This window comes from Oncorhynchus clarkii, chromosome 10 (genome assembly GCF_045791955.1).
Source record: "Oncorhynchus clarkii lewisi isolate Uvic-CL-2024 chromosome 10, UVic_Ocla_1.0, whole genome shotgun sequence".
Classification (NCBI taxonomy): Eukaryota; Metazoa; Chordata; class Actinopteri; order Salmoniformes; family Salmonidae; genus Oncorhynchus; species Oncorhynchus clarkii.
The window spans coordinates 62,509,399-62,530,411 of record NC_092156.1 but is presented as its reverse complement, the minus strand read 5'-3'; the positions used below and the strand labels follow the sequence as shown (position 1 = coordinate 62,530,411).

General features: G+C 43.3%; 1 protein-coding gene across 1 annotated transcript; it reads right to left on the bottom strand.

The window, feature by feature from the left end:
- Window positions 1-6,147: 6,147 nt before the first annotated feature.
- Window positions 6,148-18,293, bottom strand: LOC139418966 (uncharacterized). The gene is made up of 7 exons (XM_071168761.1): window positions 17,800-18,293; window positions 17,287-17,417; window positions 16,904-17,080; window positions 14,542-14,703; window positions 14,075-14,186; window positions 13,722-13,846; window positions 6,148-8,069 (listed from the first exon to the last, which is right to left on the bottom strand). Exons 1-7 carry the CDS (start codon window positions 18,074-18,076, stop codon window positions 7,062-7,064), a joined length of 1,992 nt encoding a protein of 663 aa, XP_071024862.1. The 5' UTR covers window positions 18,077-18,293; the 3' UTR covers window positions 6,148-7,061.
- Between the last annotated feature and the right edge of the window lie 2,720 nt (window positions 18,294-21,013).

Sequence of the window (21,013 nt, the reverse complement as noted above, 5' to 3'; positions counted from 1 at the left end):
TGAAGAATCAACAACAAGTGGGACACAATCATGAAGTGGAACGACATTTATTGGATATTTAAAACTTTTTTAACAAATCAAAAACTGAAAAATTGGGCGTGCAAAATTATTCAGCCCCTTTACTTTCAGTGCAGCAAACTCTCTCCAGAAGTTCAGTGAGGATCTCTGAATGATCCAATGTTGACCTAAATGACTAATGATGATAAATACAATCCACCTGTGTGTAATCAAGTCTCCGTATCAATGCACCTGCACTGTGATAGTCTCAGAGGTCCGTTAAAAGCGCAGAGAGCATCATGAAGAACAAGGAACACACCAGGCAGGTCCGAGATACTGTTGTGAAGAAGTTTAAAGCCGGATTGGAATACAAAAAGATTTCCCAAGCTTTAAACATCCCAAGGAGCACTGTGCAAGCGATAATATTGAAATGGAAGGAGTATCAGACCACTGCAAATCTACCAAGACCTGGCCGTCCCTCAACTTTCAGCTCATACAAGGAGAAGACTGATCAGAGATGCAGCCAAGAGGCCCATGATCACTCTGGATGAACTGCAGAGATCTACAGCTGAGGTGGGAGACTCTGTCCATAGGACAACAATCAGTCGTATATTGCACAAATCTGGCCTTTATGGAAGAGTGGCAAGAAGAAAGCCATTTCTTAAAGATATCCATAAAAAGTGTCGTTTAAAGTTTGACACAAGCCACCTGGGAGACACACCAAACATGTGGAAGAAGGTGCTCTGGTCAGATGAAACCAAAATTGAACTTTTTGGCAACAATGCAAAACGTTATGTTCGGCGTAAAAGAACACACCATCCCCACTGTCAAACATGGTGGTGGCAGCATCATGGTTTGGGCCTGCTTTTCTTCAGCAGGGACAGGGAAGATGGTTAAAATTGATGGGAAGATGGATGGAGCCAAATACAGGACCATTCTGGAAGAAAACCTGATGGAGTCTGCAAAAGACCTGAGACTGGGACGGAGATTTGTCTTCCAACAAGACAATGATCCAAAACATAAAGCAAAATCTACAATGGAATGGTTCAAAAATAAACATATCCAGGTGTTAGAATGGCCAAGTCAAAGTCCAGACCTGAATCCAATCGAGAATCTGTGGAAAGAACTGAAAACTGCTGTTCACAAATGCTCTCCATCCAACCTCACTGAGCTCGAGCTGTTTTGCAAGGAGGAATGGGAAAACATTTCAGTCTCTCGATGTGCAAAACTGATAGAGACATACCCCAAGCGACTTACAGCTGTAATCGCAGCAAAAGGTGGCGCTACAAAGTATTAACTTAAGGGGGCTGAATAATTTTGCACGCCCAATTTTTCAGTTTTTGATTTGTTAAAAAAGTTTGAAATATCCAATAAATGTCGTTCCACTTCATGATTGTGTCCCACTTGTTGTTGATTCTTCACAAAAAAATACAGTTTTATATCTTTATGTTTGAAGCCTGAAATGTGGCAAAAGGTCGCAAAGTTCAAGGGGGCTGAATACTTTCGCAAGGCACTGTAGATCCCTTGCACCCAAAAATGTCTCTGCTACTTCCACTACCACATGTATTTTCTGGGATTCATTCTTCATCTGTGCAGTACAATTAACCATAGCAATAAACACAATAAATCCTACCTTACTTACTAAAACTCATCCTCTCTGGATCCCTCTCTTATTCACAAGGGGGCTCCCAGTCTAATCATTCACCCTTGGGCTATCCTATACTCTCTTCACTTCCGCAGAACAGGACATTTTCTGCCCCACTCGAACTCTGGCACTTCGGATCCCCAGCTGCATTGGCTCCCCCACAGGGGAGACTGCTTTCTTTATCCCAACTTTACACTACCTCTGACTATGCCCTCCTGTACATTTCCCACATTGTGCGATCTCCTTTCTACACACTGCTGCAACATGTCTGAATCTTTAGCACATAAAGCACCGTTGCGGGTTTGGAACATAGGCCCTCACAGTTTAGCAAATATAACCTAACCTGACCTTATCAGGTAGAAGCTCTGTGTCAAAGCTCAACAAGACAGACTGTATTCTCAGTCTCGCCATTGCCACCAGGTCTACGTCTCACCAAACAGTGGGTGTCACAAACACCAGGGATATAATTTTTAATTTGATCCACCTCTACACTCAATGCTACCCCACTGATCACTCCTTTGAGTGGCACCCTGCTCCCGAGAGCAAAGCACTACACATGTCGATCCCAGAAGCACATGACGCGGTTTGTCCGCTGCCTCTGGGCGGAGGGTGCACAAAAAAGCTAAACAATTAAACTTCTCAAACCTTCGACAGATGTACAGTTCCCAGTTTGACCTTTACTCAGCTTGAAACAATGTACAGGCTGGCCAAAAAGCCAGAATACACCTCTCAGGGCAAACGTTGGAAGTCTCTACCACACCTGTCAACGCAGGAACTTCATCCTGGTCTGGCTCAAACTCCATGTCACACCCTCGTTGGTGATTTGTTGTAACAGGAGACAGGATCTCACACTCAGTAGTTGATTTGTACTCTTTAACACCATTACTAGGTATATATTCAGAAGATGTAGGTTTGAGCCTGGCGCCTTCCCAGTCTTACACGTTTGTGTTATAAGCCAGAGGGAACTAGACAAATCATAGAGATAGATAGAGGACTCATCTTTGTATCTGTGCCATTATAGCTTCAGTGATAGCATGGGCGATGCCATTGAGGCAATTTTTTTATTTATTTATTTTGAACCTTTATTTTACTAGGAAAGTCCGTTAAGAACAAATTCTTACTTATTTATGACGGGCTAGGAACAGTGGGTTAACTGCCTTGTTCAGGGGCAAAATGACAGATCTTTACCTTGTCAGCTTGGGGATTCGACGTAGCAACCTTTCGGTTACTGGCCCAACGCTCTAACCACTAGGTTACCTGCCGCCCAATCTCCATTTTGAAGTAGTACATTTTCTTATTCATGATTGGCTGATCCCTCCCGATGACCCAGTTGGACATGACTCCAACAGGGTTACCAGGAAGTATCAGCAAATGAAGTTGGAAGTCCCAACAAGTTAACTACATTAAAATGGTGGAAGCCCTCAATGGCGCTGCCCTTGCTAATATGACCTTTTGGTCACTAGATACCTCTCTCATTCTCTATGATTTAAATCAAGACACCCCACTTTAATTTACACTGAAGAGAAAAAATCTTATTGGTTGGGGTAGCTCATAGGGTTTGGTTAAATGAAAAAGGTATGCACGCTGCCCTTTGAAATACGGTACTGCTTATTACATTACACGTCAAATCTCCAGATTTGACCTGGGCGGACCACCCCCTGTATTTTGGTTAGCGCGCCAAGTGGTGCTAAAGGTTAGGTAAAACGTGGGAAGGCAGCTAAGGTAGGAGAGGGGACTCTTTCATTTTTACTTTCTTTGCTTTGGTTCCGTCCAGCCCCTTTTCCCCACATTACCATGTTAAGGAATAATAAATTCCCTGTAAACAGTATTTTTCTCTGCCTCTGTCGTCCTTCCCCGCACCTACGATCACATACTTTTTCACTCCACGGGGAGTTGAGATGTAGCAGTGTGTTGCGTTCCCTCCTCCACGAGGCGTACGTAACACTGGGGTTTTTGCAGATAGTGGAGGTTACGGCTGTTCAAAATGAAGATATGATGCAAGGTTATGATTAATACGTTGACTGTTTTATGGATGTGATAGGTAAATATCTTTAGAGTTTAATTCGGGAGATGCTAACTCTTTAAACAACTGCTCTCGCGGTGCCCCAAATCCTAATGAATTAAACAGTTAGTTGATTAGATAAATAAGTCATCAGAAGTAAAGTCACGACAGTAGTGAAGGTCTTTGTAATGTTGAACCTTTACTAAAGTATTCTAAAATACATTTTATCAAAGTGAGGGTACCAGATTTACAGAAAAATGTAGTGTTACCACAGTGGGAAGTTATTCTACTTGTGACGTATTATTTTTTGCAATAAAAGTACTGTCCTTCATGTTATGAGTGTATGTTGTGTATGTTGAAAATACAAAATTGACTCAGTGTTGACTGACTGGTTATTTTTTGTGTCATTGTAGGGACTGAGTTTCCCTTCTTTCAGTCGAACCAAAACATATTTCATTCTTGAATCAATACATATGGACTTTTTTTTAAATAATAAACTCCAATGGCTCCATATTGTTAGATACTTGAATCACAGTCTTAGAGATGGACTTGACAGTGGTTAACATTTTATAATATCATGTCTGTGTGTACAGCAAAATGTTACTTATATAAACATTTATTATTTTTTGTAGAACAGGTCAGCACCTCAGAAGTAAATGTCAGTTGGCTTTTCATAGCTGAGCATTTAAAGGGGGGAGAGAGAGAGAATGAACAGCAGATCCAGGACAAGTTAGCACATCCGGTGAACAGGTCAGGGTTCCATAGCGGCAAGCAGAACAGTTGAAACTGGAGCGACAGCACAACAAGGTGGACTGGGGAAAGACAGGAGTCATCAGGTTGGAACCCATCCAACTTGAAGGAGCTGGAGCAGTTTTGCCTTGAAGAATGGCCAGAAAAGGGCAAAAATCCCAGTGGATAGATGTGCCAAGCTTATGGAGACATAAGAGAGGTGGGGGGGGGGGGGGGGGGGGGGGGGTGAATAGTTATGCACACTCAAGTTAAGTTTTTTTAATCTTATTTGTTTCACAAAAAATATTTTGCATCTTCAAAGTGGTAGGCATGTTCTGTAAATCAAATGATTCAACCCCCCCAAAAATCTATTTTAATTCCAGGTTGTAAGGCAACAAAATAGGAAAAATGCCAAGGGGGTGAATACTTTCGCAAGCCACTATATGTTCAACATAGGAGGGCCAAGCAAAGGAAGTAGCTCTCTCAGTTGTTTAGTTTGAATAGGGTCCAGTAGGCAGCTAGAAGGTTTAGAGGCCATGACTATTTTCATGAATGTGTCGAAAGATACAGGATAAAAGTGTCTATATTGATCCTAGGTCCTGGTAGTTCTGTCCAGACTCAGGACAACTGAGCTTTGGAGAAATACGCAGATTCACAGAGGACTCCATAATTTTTTCCAAAATGATTATCTATTCGTCGAAGAAGTTCATGAATTCATCACTGCTGAAGTGAAGGACATCCTTTCTTGGGGAATGCTGCTTTTTAGGTAGCTTTGCGACAGTATCAAAAATAAAATATGGATTATTTTATTCTCCTCAATTAGGTTGGAAAGGTAGACTGATTGAGCAGCAGTGAGGGCTCTTCGATATTACATGGTACTGTCTTTCCAAGCTAGTCGGAAGACTTCCAGTTTGGTGGAACGCCATTTCCGGGAGCTAATTTTTTGTATTTTAGAGGTGCGACTGCATCTAGGGCATTATTCAAGGTTAAATTCCGTTCCTCGGTTAGGTGGTTAACTGATTTTTTTACTCTGACGTCCTTGGGTAGGTGGAGGGGGTCTGGAAGGGCAACCAGGAATCTTTGGGTTGTCCAAGAATTTATAGCGCAACTTTTGATAATCTTTGTTTGGAGTCCAGGTTTATGAGGAAAAATATTTAGATCCACCAGTGGACAGAACAATCTCTGTACCTTTTTAAGATAAGGGTTAAGGTTAGGTTTAGGGGGAAGGGTTTGTGAAAATGCTGAGTAGTTAAAGTAGCTAGAGTGGTAAGTAGTTGCAGTTGCTAAAATGCTACATTTGTCCATGATAACACACATTTGGTCGCTAGAAGTTTGCGTTATGCGCCCACCCATCCACCCTCTTTTCGTTTTTGCCTTAAGTAACCTACTGTCATACCAAAAGTAACATATACTAATTTGAGTGTCCCAGATTTATGTAGGCCAATGTAATGTAACATAATGTAAAGTAAACATATCATGCTAAATGGAGTGGCATGGATTTTAGTAAAACAATGTTTTGCTCTGAGATCTGCTGACTACGTTTGAGTCCTATACTGTAGTTACAGAATGACTTAATTGTTGTTAAACCCATCATGGTGGACATAAGTATGGGTAAAAAATAAGTCAACTATGGTAAATCAAAATTCATCAGACACCTATTGTACAATAGTTTAGTATATTTAGTAAGTGTATATTGGTTGTAAAACTGTCTGGTGTATGGAGAATATGGTGAGATCAGATGTGATGTATATTAAAGAGAGTCTCAATGAAAGTCTTAGAATGAAAAGTCCCATTTTGTGTTTATTAAACATAAACAAGTTTTTAATTCACCATTGAAAACCACAAATACACGTCTCAACTAATGCTAAAAATCAGCATGAACTTGATGAACTGCATTAATTATCATTAAAAGTGTCTTGGGAAAAAATAAAGTAGTTAAATAGATGTAATGAAATAGGCATTTGTGAACGTTATATAACCTACACAACACTATGTAATAAACCTTTAACTTATATATGCATTATACTGTATATATCACACAATGTCTGGATGCAATATTCTATTCAGGAATATTCAACACTGAAACCTGTCCCTATCGTTATTCCAAATGCATCTGTGGATCTTTTCTGTTGACAGCAATGAAAATTCATCTTTGTCTTGAGAGAAGATTAAGAAGCATCCTGATTGGCTCTATGGATCTTGTCCAGCTGACTGAGCCTATTCAGAGCTTGGGGGTGGGCCTAGTGGGGGCTTCCACTGTGACAGCTAACCAATGAGCAGCATGAAGTAGGAAGATAAGAGGGTAGATAAAGATGAGAAAGGAATCATGTTCTGTACACACAAATAAAAGGAACACAGGGAAAGGGACACCCTCAAAGAGTACATGCATGGTTACGTAGGCAAAAGGAGAGAACTACTAAATGTGAATGTGAGCGAGAAATACATAAGGGTTAGCTTGGAGGAAGAACAGATCTAAGGCAAAAAAAAGGTTAGAGGGCAGGACTAAAGCTAATGAGAGAAAGTGAAGGTTGGCAGCATGTCACCGCACTAACACCAATGATGGGGAGACAATGTGTACCCTGAGGAGGGAATGGTTACCTCTTATGTTATGAAGTGTAATGTTTTTTCTGCTGGTGTATCCTGAGGTAGTTCCTCTCTGAAACCCTCAGAGAAGGCGAATGGCCTTTGTCATGTGTGGACCTTCAGGTGCCTCTTCAGATGATGCTGGTGTGAGAACCTCTTCTCACACTGAGGGCAGCTGTAGGGTTTCTCCCCTGTGTGGACCCTCTGGTGCCTCTTCAGGGTGCCAGCCTCTGCGAAGCGCATGTGACACTGGGTACAGCTGAAGGGTTTCTCCCCTGTGTGGACCCTCTGGTGGATCTTCACATAGTTCGCCTCAGCAAAGCACTTCCCACATGTGGGGCAGGCATACGGCTTGTCAGCGTCAGTCCTAATGTTCGGCTTCCCACGTTGTGACCCAATGACACCAGAGTAGCTAGAAGCAGGAGCCATCACCCTTAGCTGGTTAGTCTTTGAGCTCCCTGCTTGACCTCTAGCCATTGTTTGGGTGTTGTTGGGATTGTGTGGTGTGTTATAGGCTAGGTATCTCTTGTGGTGAATGCCCATCCTGACCTTGTCTGTATTGGTGGGGTAACCATGAGGCAGCTGAGGAACGCTAGACCCAGGCTTTCTATTAACCCATTCATCAGGAATTAGACGAGATCCTGAAGGAGAAGACAGACCTTCCGAAAGACTCCCACCAGGGGTGTCTCCTACCACTCTCTGTAAAGGCTGAAGCCCAGGGTGACCTGCTCTGTTCATCATGGATGCTGTGGTGTTTGTATCATAGGAACAATAGGGTCTATCTCTATCAGCCCCAGGCCCTGCTTCATCCCTGCACTGAGACTGTGAAGAGAAGGGTCTGGGCTGCAGACAGGATCCCTGACTGGAGCCTCTGTCTCTCTGATGACCACCAGGACTGAGGTTGTTCAGTCCACCTGTCCACTGGTTGTGTTCTGTGTGGTGGTGGAGTCTTTGTTCCTTGCGGTTCAGTCCTGGTTCTGACTCGGGAAAGAAGAGTGACGGCTCCTGATCCAGGGTTCTGATCCGGGGCCAGGGTTTGTGACCAGCCGCTTCAGAGGGCCAGTCTCTCCCGCCAGCAACACCGGATATCAGCAGTTCCTCATGGACTGCAGACTGTAAACACAAATTGAACCGAAAAGCATATAGGTTTATATAAGAAATAATTTGCTGTACACACAGAAACATGAATATTGATAACCACAGACAAGTGCATCTCCAACACTGTGATTCAAGAACCTAAGATGGAGCATGGCCAATGACTTGGTTAAGCCTTCATATTAAAAACAATTCTCTCATTTAGAAGGCTAACATCACATTACATCTTCTCACAAATAGTTGCATATTTAATCATATCCGTTCCCCCACATTTGGATGTGACCCTGACAACTGGGGAATATGTACATTCAGAGATAGATATTTTGTTCTACCGTCTTTCATGAGATCCCCAAACACAACTGATCTGACATAATTGTTCTTCGAGTACCCAATGACCACTCCAACCCCTTCGATATACGGAAATATTGTTTTATTCCCCACTTTTGGATGATGGAGTTTTGGTGGGAAGAATGTATTTGTTTCACAGAGTAAATCCTCTCTCAATACTGCATGTCCAGTGAAGAGAGTTTCTGCAAGGAATTTATGACCATCATAAAATGGCCAACTTCACCGCTCTTCCCCTCTGCGGGAGAGAGAGAGCTCTGTAGAGCGGAGCCACTAACCTGATCCTTCAGATCTGAACAGGAGAACCACGACATTACAAAGACCTTCAAAACTTTGTCAAGTAAACATTAATTAGTGCAATATCCTCAGCTCACTATAAAAAAAACAGTATCATCCTAAAGGAACATATAAATGCATCATGCAACAATTCAAAAGATTTACTGAGTTACAGTTCATTTAACAAAATCAGTCAATGTAAAGAAAAATTAGGCCATACTCTATGAATTTCACATGACTGGGAATACAGAAATGCATCTGTTGGTCACATATACAGTACCTTAAAAAAAAAGTAGGGGCATGGATCAGAAAAGCAGTCAGTATCTGGTGTGATCAACATTTGCCTCATGCAGCGCGACACATTTCCTTTGCATAGAGTTGATCAAGCTGTTGATTGTGGAAGGTTGTCCTACTCCTCTTCAATGGCTGTGCATAGTTGCTGGATATTGGCGGGAACTTGAACACGATGTTTCGCACATGTCAATCCAGAGCATCCCAAACATGCTCAATGGCTGACATTGCTGGTGAGTATGCAGGCCACGAAAGAATTGGGAAACGTTCAGCTTCCAGGAATTGTGTACAGATCCTTGTGACATTGGGCTGTGCATTATCATGCTTAAACATGAGGTGATGGTGGTGGATGAATGGCATGACAATGGGACTCAGGATCTCGTCACGATATCTCTGCGTTTTTAGATTTCCATCAATAAAATGCAATTGTGTTTGTTTTCCGTAGCATATGCCTGTCCATACCATAACCCCACCATGGGGGAACTCTGTTCACAATGTTGACGTCAGCAAATTGCTCGCCCACACGACACCATACACGTGGTCTGCGGTTGTGAGGCCGGTTGGAAGTCATGCCAAACTCCCTAAAAACGACGCTGGAGGCGGTTTATGGTAGATAAATGAACATAAAATTATCTGGCAACAGCTCTGGTGGACATTCCTACAGTCAGCATGCCAATACAAGCATCTGTGGCATTGTGTTGTCTGACTAAACTGCACATTTTAGAGTTGCCTTTTATTGTCCCCAGCACAAGGTGCACCTGTGTAATGATCATGTTTAATCAGCTTCTTGATATGCAACACCTTTCAGGTGGATGAATTATCTTGGCAAATGAGAAATGCTCACTAACAGGGATGTAAACAAATTTGTTTACAAAATTGGAGAGGAATAATATTTGTGTGTATTGAACATTTTGGGGATCTTTTATTTCAGCTCATGAAACATGTTGCGTTTATATTTTTGTTCATTGTAGCATTTTTACAGACACCATCACACCAACCATTACATATCATCTACTCTGTCTCATCATACACATTCTTTCGTCAGTTCGCCTTATCCAGTTCCCTACTACATCCAAAACCAACAGAATTAAATACAAACAAGCTAACTAGTAATACATGTCACACATACTCTATTCAAGGGCCGTGTGCATTTTCTGCTGGTGTATCCTCAGTGTATACAGGCGAACAGCCTCTCTCCCATCTGGCTCTTCAGGTGCATCTTCAGCTGCTGCTGGTGGGAGATACATCATTCCTCACCAAGGTCCCTGAATTCCTATTGGACATTGTAGTCATGTCATAGCGGATAATATTCACATTTTTGGTGACTTCAATATTCACACAGACCCACTTCAAAAGGCTTTCGGAGCCATCATCGACTCAATGGGGTTTGTCCAATATGTCTCCAGATTTAGTTTTGTCCCGAGGAATAAATATTGTGGATCTAAATGTTTTTCCTCATAATCTGTACTAATCGCACCACCGTTTTATTACATTTGCAATCGCAACAAATAATCTGCTCCGACCCCAACCAATGATTATCAAAAGCTGCGCTATAAATTCTTGGACAACCCAAAGATTCCTAGATGCCCTTCCAGACCCCTTCCACCTACCCAAGGACGTCAGAGTACAAAAATCAGTTAACCACCTAACCAAGGATCTAAATGTAAACTTGTGTAATACCCTAGATGCAGTCACACCTCTATAAACAAAAAACATTTGTCACAAGAAATTAGCTCCCTGGTATACAGAAAAGTCAGAGCCCTGAAGCAAACTTCCAGAAAATTGGAACCTAAATGTGGCTCCACTAAACTGGAAGTCTTCAGACTAGCTTAGATAGACAGTACAGTGGAGTATCGAAGAGCCCTCACTGCTGCTCGATCAGCCTACTTTTCCAACCTATTTTTTATTTATTAAACTAGGCAAGTCAGTTAAGAACAAATTCTTATTTACAATGACAGCCTACCCCAGCCAAACCCTAATCCGGACGATGCTGGCCCAATTGTGCACTGCCATATGGGACTCCAATCACAGCCGGTTATGATACAGCCTGGAATCAAACCAGGGTCTGTAATGAGGACTCTAGCACAGATGCAGTGCCTTAGAACGCTGCACCACTCGGAAGCCCCATCTAATTGAGAAGAATAAAAACAATCCAACATTTATTTTTCATACTGTCTCAAAGCTAACTAAAAAACATCATTCCCCGAGAGAGGATGGCCTTCACTTCAGCAGTGATGAATTCATTAACTTCTTCAACAAAAAGATCATTAGAATGCAAATTGAATCTCCGCATTTCTCTGAACCTCAGTTGTCCTGAGTCTGCATAGAACTGCCAGGACCTATGATCAACGGAGACACAAGTTTTTTTATCCTGTATCTCCTGATACATTCACGAAAATATTAATGGCCTCACGGCAGATAGTTTATTATGTTGAACATAATAAACGTCTCCCTATCCTCCGGATGTTCACCAAACTCACTAAAAGTGGCAGTAATAAAGCCAGTCCTGAAAAAGCCAAACTGACCTTTTTTTCCATCTTCGTGACATTGCAAAAATCAGAAACCTTTTGTCCAAAAATGATGCAGATAGCTAATACATGTTTTGTCACTTCTCGATTAGACTACTGCAATGCCCTACTCTCCGGCTAACAGGATAAAGGACTAAATAAACTTCAGTTAAATGCAGCTGCTAGTATCTTGACAAAAACCAAACAATTTGATCATATTACTCCAGTGCTAGCCTCTACTGTTAAGGCTAGGGCTGATTTCAAGTTTTTACTGCTAACCTACAAAGCATTATATGGACTTGCTCCTACAACTCTCGCTGATTTGGTCCTGCCGTAAATACCTACACGTTTGCTACAGTCACAAGACGCAGACCTCATTATTGTCCCTATTATTTCCCAGGAAACAGCTGGAGGCAGGGCTTTCTATAGAGCTACAATTGTATTGAATGGTCTGCTTATCCCTGAGAGAGACGCAGATTCTGTCTAGACCTTTAAGTCTTTACTCAAGGCTCATCTCTTCAGTAGGTCCTATGATTGAGTGTAGTCTGGCCCAGGGGAGTGAAGGTGAACGGCAAGGCACTGGAGTGACGAACCGCCCTTGCGGTCTCTGACTGGCCGGCTCCCCTCTCTCTACACTGGGATTCTCTGCCTCTGACCCTATTACAAGGGCTGAGTCACTGGCTTACTAGTGCTCTTCCATGCTATCCCTGGGGGGGGGGGGGTTGAGTCACTGACGGGATCTTTCTGTCCGGTTCTGCGCACTCTCTTCAGTGGAAGAGATCTTTGTGGGCTATGCTCAGCCTTTGGGTCAGGATAGTAAGTTGGTGGTCTGTTGATATGGGGTGTGGTGTGGGGTGTGTCCTTTGGCAAAGTGGGTGGGGTTTTATCCCCGTCCCCCCGTCTCAGCCTCCAGTATATATGCTGCATTAGTCTGTGCAGGGAGGCAAGGGTCAGTCTGTCTGGTGAAATTATCCTGTCTTATCTCGTCCTGTGTGAACTTAAAGTATGCTCCCTCTAATTCTCCCTAATTCTCCCATGCCTCAGGACTACCTTGCCAGATGACTCTTGGCTGTCCCCTTCCCCAGCACCCGGTCGTGCTGCAGCTCCAGTTTCTGCTGTTTTGCCTGTGGCTATGGAACCCTGACCTGTTCACCGGACGTGCAAACTTGTCCCGGACCTGCTGTTTTCAACCCACTCGCTCTCAATCTTCCTCTCTCCCCCGCACCTGCTGTCTCGATCTCTGAATGCTCGGCTATGAAAAGCCAACTGACATTAAATCCCGAGGTGCTGACCTGTTGCACCCTCTACAAGCACTGTGATTATTATTTGACTCTGCTGGTCATCTATGAACTTCTGAACATCTTGAAGAACAATCTGTACTCTTAAAATCTCCACCTGGCACAGCCAGAAGAGGACTGGCCACTCTTAAGACCCCGTTCCTCTCCTCTCTAGGTTTCTTCCTAGGTTCCTGACTTTCCAGGGAGTTTTTCCTGAGCCACCGTGCTTCTACATCTGCATTGCTTGCTGTTTATGGTTTTAGGCTGGGTTTCTGTATAAGCACTTAATGACATCTGCTGATGTAAATAGGGCTTTATAAATACATTTGATTTGATTCACACTGGTGGCAGCTGTAGGATTTATCCCGTGTGGACCCTCTAGTGCCTCTACAGACTGGATGAGTGTTTCTCCTCCATATACATCCACTGGTGGATCTCCACCCGATTGGGGAAACTGAAGGATATCCAACAGAACGAACACGGGAAACACTTCTCTTTTGCGCCGCCACCTTTACTGATTCCATCTCTACTACTGTCATTTGTCAATGGGCTTGTGTTGCCATTTAGTGTTGAGGTACTGGCATTGTCTGAGGTCTGGTTTAACATACGAAGACTGTGAGGAAGATGAAGGCCAGGTAGTGTCTGTGTTGTCGCAGGTTCTATGTTCCAGTTGATATATCCTATAGAAGGCAGGCTGTTAGGGGGTTAACCTGAGGCACCATCAGTCTCTCTGACTCACAACTATAGGAGCAGGACGGAGCATCGCTAGCGGAGTCTGTGTCTGTTCTCTCCCGCCGCATACAGACACCTCCCTGTCCCCGTAGACCAATTCTACGCCTCGCCCTGGTCTCAGCCAGTCTGCTGTCATAGAAACTAGGTTAAGATGTTGTTTTGTGTTCCATTGTCTGTTTCTGGTAGTGGTTAACAGTTTTATTCCCCAGCCCAGAGTTGAAAATGCAGTCCCAACCACTGACCTCCACCATGTTGCCTCTAGTCCTGGCCTGCTCAGTGATGTTGTCCCCTGGGCCCTTGGCTGCACCCGTCTGGGTTTGGGAATCCAAGATGGCCCCCCAGTCTCTGTTAGCCTCCAGCCAACCAACTGTAGGAAGAGGTTCGAAAATAGACTTTACAAACATGGCAGATAATTCTACATATGGAGTTTCTTTTGTCAATTACCTGGTCAAGTTCATACATTATAATGTGTGGTTTTCTATGTAAACATAAGTTATATTGATTTCATGAATGAAGAAATAACAACAGCCATGTGCATCACTATTCCCATTGAATATCTATTACTGTATGTAGGCTATATGTATTTCTCCCTTACCTTGCTCCCCCATCTTTAGTCCACTTAGCAGATACATGCTCTCTGGTCCGTCTTCTATTGTCTCCTCTTTGACCAGCAGCAGATCAGGCTTCCCATTCTCCATGTCTACTGACTGTAAGAGATAAAGAGTGAGAGGATATTGGATCAAGAAATCTGATATGAGCACCCTGCTATGGAGCATCTTCTGATTGGGTAATTGCTATGGGATTGCTATGAGTAGTATGCAAACTTGTTAGTTGATTTGATCACTTGACACTCTTTAATAGTTTTATAATTCAAAGGCATGGTCAAGACCTGGGCCCATATCCACAAAGAGTCTCAGAGTAGGAGTGTTGATCTTTAAATATGTTATTCAATATGCTCTGAAAGGCTAAACTGATCCTAGATCAGCACTCCTACTCTCAGAGGCTTTGTGAATACGAGCACTGACCTAATACTATTCAGACAGTAGTTCACAGTGGGCTCACCTCAGTGAGACTGTATGTGGTCCTGTGCTGCTCAGCTGGTTCCTCTGTGGGTTCAGCAGGAGGTGTAGTCTGGTTGTCCTCCATGACCATGGTACCCTCAGGGTTCCCCAGACCCTCCTCACACCCCTCCACCTTCATCAGCAGCACCTCTGAACCCTCCTCCTGGATGAGAGGTGATACAGATTACACAGACATACACTCCCTCACACACAGATAATAAACACACATTCAACATGGAGTGTTTACCCATCCCCACTAAGTTTGAGTACTGTACTGTAGTTACAGAATGACTTCATTGTTGTTAAACCCATCATGGAGGATATAAATATGATGTTGTGGGTAAAAACAAGTCAGCAATGATAAGTCAAGTAATCATCAGACAAACCTGACTAAAAACTCTGACACACCCAGTAGGTGTTTGTTAGTGTGTGGGTATTTGTAGGTATATTTGTTGAGTATTCACTGAGTGTACAAACCATTAGGAACATCTCCAGAATACAATTCATTGGGGCATGGACTCTACAAGGTGTAGGAAGCGTTCCACAGGGATGCTGGCCCATGTTGACTGCAATGATTCCCACAGTTGTGTCAAGTTGGCTGGATGTCCTTTGGGTGGTGGACCATTCTTGATACACGCGGAAAACTATTGAGCGTGAAAAACACGGCAGTGTTGCAGTTCTTGACACACTCAAATCGGGTGCACCTGGCAACTACTACCATACCCGTTCAAAGGCACTTAAACATTTTGTCTTGCCCATTCATATATACACAATCCATGTCTCAATGCTTCAAAACCCTTCTTTAACCTGTCTCTTCCCCTTCATTTACACTGATTGAAGTGGATTTAATAGGTGACATCAATAAGAGATCATAGCTTTCACCTGGTCAGTCTATGTCATGGAAATAGCAGGTGTTTCTAATGTTTATTGCACTAAGTGGATATTGGTGAAAAATCACTGTTGTGTATATACAGAATAGGGTGAGATCAGATGTGACATATGCTAAAGAGAGTCTCAATCAAATTGTGTTTATTGATCAACAAGTTTTAAATATACCATATGAAAACCACACATACATGTCTCAACAAATAACCAGCCTGAAGTTAATCAACTGCATTCATTTTCTCATTAAAAGTGTCTTTGGAAAATATGTGAACATCAGACACACAGCACAAACACAATATGAAAAATACTTCTTCGGCTTTATACCAAACATTATGAACACATGCTCTTTCTATGACATGAACTGGCCAAGTGAATGCAGGTGAAAGCTATGATCCCTGATTGATGTCACTTGTTAAATCCACTTCAACCAGGGTAGATGAAGGGGAGGAGACAGGTTATAGAAGGATTTACTTTACTTGACACCCAGCGTCAACACGTTATGACAGTCATAACCTGTAATAATATGGTCATAACACATATTTAAACCTGTTTTGAAATGTATTGCGTTATTTTATGGCTGGTTATGACACCTACATAAGAGTGCCCTGCTAGAGCTGCAGGGTCAACTGTAAGTGCTGTTATTGTGAAGTAGAAACATTTAGAAGAAACAACGGCTCAGCCGCGAGTTGCAACACTCACTACCCAGTTCCAAACTGCCTCTAGAAGCAACGTCAACACAAGAACTGTTTGACAGGAAATTAGTTTCTATGGCCGAGCAGCCGCAAACAAGTCTAAGATCACATCGTGCAATGCCAAGCGTCGGCTGGAGTGGTATAAAGCCATTGGACTCTGGAGCAGTGGTAACACTGTCTCTAGAGGGATGAATCACGCTTCACCATCTGGCAGTCCGACGGACGAATCTGGGTTTGGCGGATGCCAGGAGAATGCTACCTGCCCGAATGCATAGTGCCAACTGTAAAGTTTGGTGGAGGAGGAATAATGGTCTGGGGCAGTTGTTCATGGTTCGGGCTAGGCCCCTTAGTTTCAGTGAAGGGATACCTTAAAGCTACAGCATACAATGACATTCTAGACGATTTGTGGCAACAGTTTGGGGAAGGCCCTTTCCTGTTTCAGCATGACAATGACCCCGTGCACAAAGTGAGGTCTATACAGAAATGTACCCGTTCCAGCCCCCTCTAGACAGATCAGTCTGTCTCTCTAAACCCAAGGGACCATCTCTGTAGGGTAATAGCAAAACAGATCATCCCCGCCAGTGTCTAACGCATCACCATCTCCACAGGAATAAACCATACTCTGGCTCTGGTGAAATAACGGTAAGTACACCAAGCCAGGATCAGGAGGACAGACCGGTGGCCCCAGTCTCTCTGGGTCTGATCTGTATTCAGATAGTGTGTGTAAGAGCCTGTGTGTTACAGTCTTGGTGTCTGTCTCTGACTTGAGGACGACATTCGACTGACCTCTGAGATGCTGCGTCGGTTCCTGAACTGGAGCACAGCAGCGGTGGAAAGGTCCTCTGTGGCTACAGGGGGTGCCACTCCAGACGCTGCACCAGCCTGGATGTCTCTGCTGTGCCGTGGGTCCTCCTCTCCACCAGACCTCTCTAGCTTGACCCCAGGGCCTGCAGCCTCTGCAGACTGACACAAGAGGGGAGGTTATTAGTGGTAGATAAGTTGAATTGGATATCAATGTCATTGGGAAGTCTCACAAGCTCCCCTATGGCAGATAAATATGGATGTACATGTAAGCAAGTGAATAGCTGAGGAGAGCCTTTCTGAAATAAACTGGCCACATTTGATTTACAAAGTAAATGTAATTTTTAATTCAACACTATTACACTAACCTCCATCATGATAACATGCTGGGTTGAGTTTCCACTCTCCTCATCAACAGTGATTGGTTGGTCATCTCTCCATGTATTGTGTCCCGCTGGCTTCACAAAGATCCTGTGGCCTCCAGTGAGATGTCCTTCACCTGAGAGAGTGATTGGGGGAAAAGAGATGGTTAGGTACTGTCAATTCTGAACGCTATATTGTACACTATTGACCGTTTTGGCACTGTCTAGAATTGGCAAGGATGTAAGTTAACATTTTTCATAACTTCCTGAAATACTATTTATTGATTGATGTAATATGTTCCATACATCACATTGTTTTCACGGAGTAAATAATAGGACATTCAGTAAATCAAGAATCTGGGTAGAATGTGATATTGTGTCTGTTCGCAAGATAGCTAAGTAATCAGGGGAATTATTGCATACAATCCAAAAACTGACCAAGACCCAATGTGGAAAACACATCTAAAGCCACGCATGCGCAGAGGGGAAACGGGGCCCGCAGTCTCCTGCAACATTTACCTCTTGCCATTACTCTGTACCGGTCGAGGATCTTGACACTACTGGGACGACTGCCGAGGACGCGCTCTCGCATTGTCCTCTCAGCGCGCTCTCGTGCCACCTTCAGTTCCAGTAGTTTCCTCCGCAATAACCTGTTTTCTTTCTGGCTTTGAGTTATTTCCAAACGAAACACTGCATAGTCGTCATCTACGAGTTTACAGATATCTGCCACGGCTGCATTCGCTAGCACCTCCATAATGGAGGCTATTTGAGTGTGAAAAACCATACAGTTAGCCATTGTTGGCTAACATTAGCAGTTAACATTTAACTAGCGTCACCTAAATAACATCAACCAAGTCCTGTTTCCAACGCGAATTAAAGATGACCTAGGGTATGCGATGCTGTGATGTTACATTGATCATATTTTGAGTTCCAGGGTGTTGGTTAATAAATGTCAAAAGAAGAACATGAAGGCTTTTCAGTTCTGTTTTCTTTTTTTTCTTTGTTTTATTGGCGAATCGCAACCAACTGCCAGGTGCATACACCACCACCTACTGCACTGGAGTGTGAGGCCCGTTACGACCTATCTATACCACTATATTATCTTAACTAACCCTGAATTTATAATAAAATAATTCCCTACAAACCTTCTTACTTCCATCACCCCACCCTAAATGGGACCGCAGTGGAAAAGGTGAAAAGCTTCGAGTTCCTCAACGTACATTTCACTGACAATCTGAAATGGTCCACCCACACAGACAGCGTGATGAAGAAGGCGCAACAGGGTTGGGCTCAATTTGAATTGAAGTCGGTCAATTAAGGAAGGGATCTGAATTTAAAATATACACTGCTCAAAAAAATAAAGGGAACACTTAAACAACACAATGTAACTCCAAGTCAATCACACTTCTGTGAAATCAAACTGTCCACTTAGGAAGCAACACTGATTGACAATACATTTCACATGCTGTTGTGCAAATGGGATAGACAACAGGTGGAAATTATAGGCAATTAGCAAGACACCCCCAATAAAGGAGTGATTCTGCAGGTGATAACCACAGACCACTTCTCAGTTCCTATGCTTCCTGGCTGATGTTTTGGTCACTTTTGAATGCTGGCGGTTCTTTCACTCTAGTGGTAGCATGAGACGGAGTCTACAACCCACACAAGTGGCTCAGGTAGTGCAGCTCATCCAGGATGGAACATCAATGCGAGCTGTGGCAAGAAGGTTTGCTGTGTCTGTCAGCGTAGTCTCCAGAGCATGGAGGCGCTACCAGGAGACAGGCCAGTACATCAGGAGATGTGGAGGAGGCCGTAGGAGGGCAACAACCCAGCAGCAGGACCGCTACCTCCGCCTTTGTGCAAGGAGGATCAGGAGGAGCACTGCCAGAGCCCTGCAAAATGACCTCCAGCAGGCCACAAATGTGCGTGTGTCTGCTCAAACGGTCAGAAACAGACTCCATGAGGGTGGTATGAGGGCCCGACGTCCACAGGTGGGGGTTGTGCTTACAGCCCAACACCGTGCAGGACGTTTGGCATTTGCCAGAGAACACCAAGATTGGCAAATTCGCCACTGGCGCCCTGTGCTCTTCACAGATGAAAGCAGGTTCACACTGAGCACATATGACAGACGTGACAGTCTGGAGACGCTGTGGAGAACGTTCTGCTGCCTGCAACATCCTCCAGCATGACCGGTTTGGCGGTGGGTCAATCATGGTGTGGGGTGGCATTTCTTTGGGGGGCCGCACAGCCCTCCATGTGCTCGCCAGAGGTAGCCTGACTGCCATTAGGTTCTGAGATGAGATCCTCAGACCCCTTGTCTGCACGTATGCTGGTGCGGTTGGCCCTGGGTTCCTCCTAATGCAAGACAATGCTAGACCTCATGTGGCTGGAGTGTGTCAGCAGTTCCTGCAAGAGGAAGGCATTGTTGCTATGGACTGGCCTGCCCGTTCCCCAGACCTGAATCCAATTGAGCACATCTGGGACATCATGTCTCGCTCCATCCACCAACGCCACGTTGCACCACAGACTGTCCAGGAGTTGGCGGATGCTTTAGTCCAGGTCTGGGAGGAGATCCCTCAGGAGACCATCCGCCACCTCATCAGGAGCATGCCCAGGCGTTGTAGGGAGGTCATACAGGCACGTGGAGGCCACACACTACTGAGCCTCATTTTGACTTGTTTTAAGGACATTACATCAAAGTTGGATCAGCCTGTAGTGTGGTTTTCCACTTTAATTTTGAGTGTGACTCCAAATCCAGACCTCCATGGGTTGATAAATTTGATTTCCATTGATAATTTTTGTGTGATTTTGTTGTCAGCACATTCAACTATGTAAAGAAAAAAGTATTTAATAAGAATATTTCATTCATTCAGATCTAGGATGTGTTATTTTAGTGTTCCCTTTATTTTTTTGAGCAGTGTATATATATTATTTTGACAAATAGATGCAGTTTTTTCAAATCATTGAACTGGAATCTCAGTTTACTTCCTGAAATTCAAATTGAGCCCAAACCAGGTGTACATTATACAATCACTTAGTGACAGAGAGCCTCAAACATCACATTTATTTGTAAATATCCAGGGCAAATTCATTTTTGTTTCAGTCATGGCTTTGGTCATGTTCGTGTGGGTCAAACAAAAACACCATAATGATTGGTTGAACCAGAACAGCTGAGAAGTTTAGCCACGCGCTACTACTTTTTTCTACATGGACTGCAGACCGCAAACAAATATTGTACAGAAAAGCATAAAGGTTTAGATAAGAAACTATTTGCTGTACACACAGAAACATGTATTAATTAAATGTTAACCATAGTCAAGCCATCTCTAACACTGTGATTCAAGTACCTAATAATATGGAGCCATTGGAGTTTATTATTATTATATAAAATCCATATCCAGACACCTTCACTTGTTCCACATTTTGTTACGTTACAGCCTTATTTTAAAATGCATGAAAAATATTTGTTTAAATCGTCAATCTACATGCAATATCCCATAATGACAAGCAAAAATAGATTTTTTTTTAATTCTCGCAAAAAAAAAATGAAATTCCTTATTTACATAAGTATTCAGACCCTTTGCTATGAGACTCGAAATTGAGCTCAGGTGCATTCTGTTTCCATTGATCATCCTTGAGACATTTCTGCAACTTGACTGGAGTCCACCTGTGATAAATTCAATTGATTGTACATGATTTGGAAAGGCAAACACCTGTTTATATAAGCAAAAAA

What these genes read in the sequence shown, in the direction of transcription:
- LOC139418966 (XM_071168761.1), bottom strand. Translation starts at nt 18,076, where the DNA reads ATGGCTAACTGTATGGTTTTTCACACTCAAATAGCCTCCATTATGGAG. An exon ending in GTACAGAGTAATGGCAAGAG is followed by an intron (nt 17,418 to 17,799) that starts GTAAATGTTGCA and finishes TCACTCTCTCAG; the next exon opens with GTGAAGGACATCTCACTGGA. An exon ending in CTAGAGGCAACATGGTGGAG is followed by an intron (nt 8,070 to 13,721) that starts GTCAGTGGTTGG and finishes TTGTGTTTACAG; the next exon opens with TCTGCAGTCCATGAGGAACT.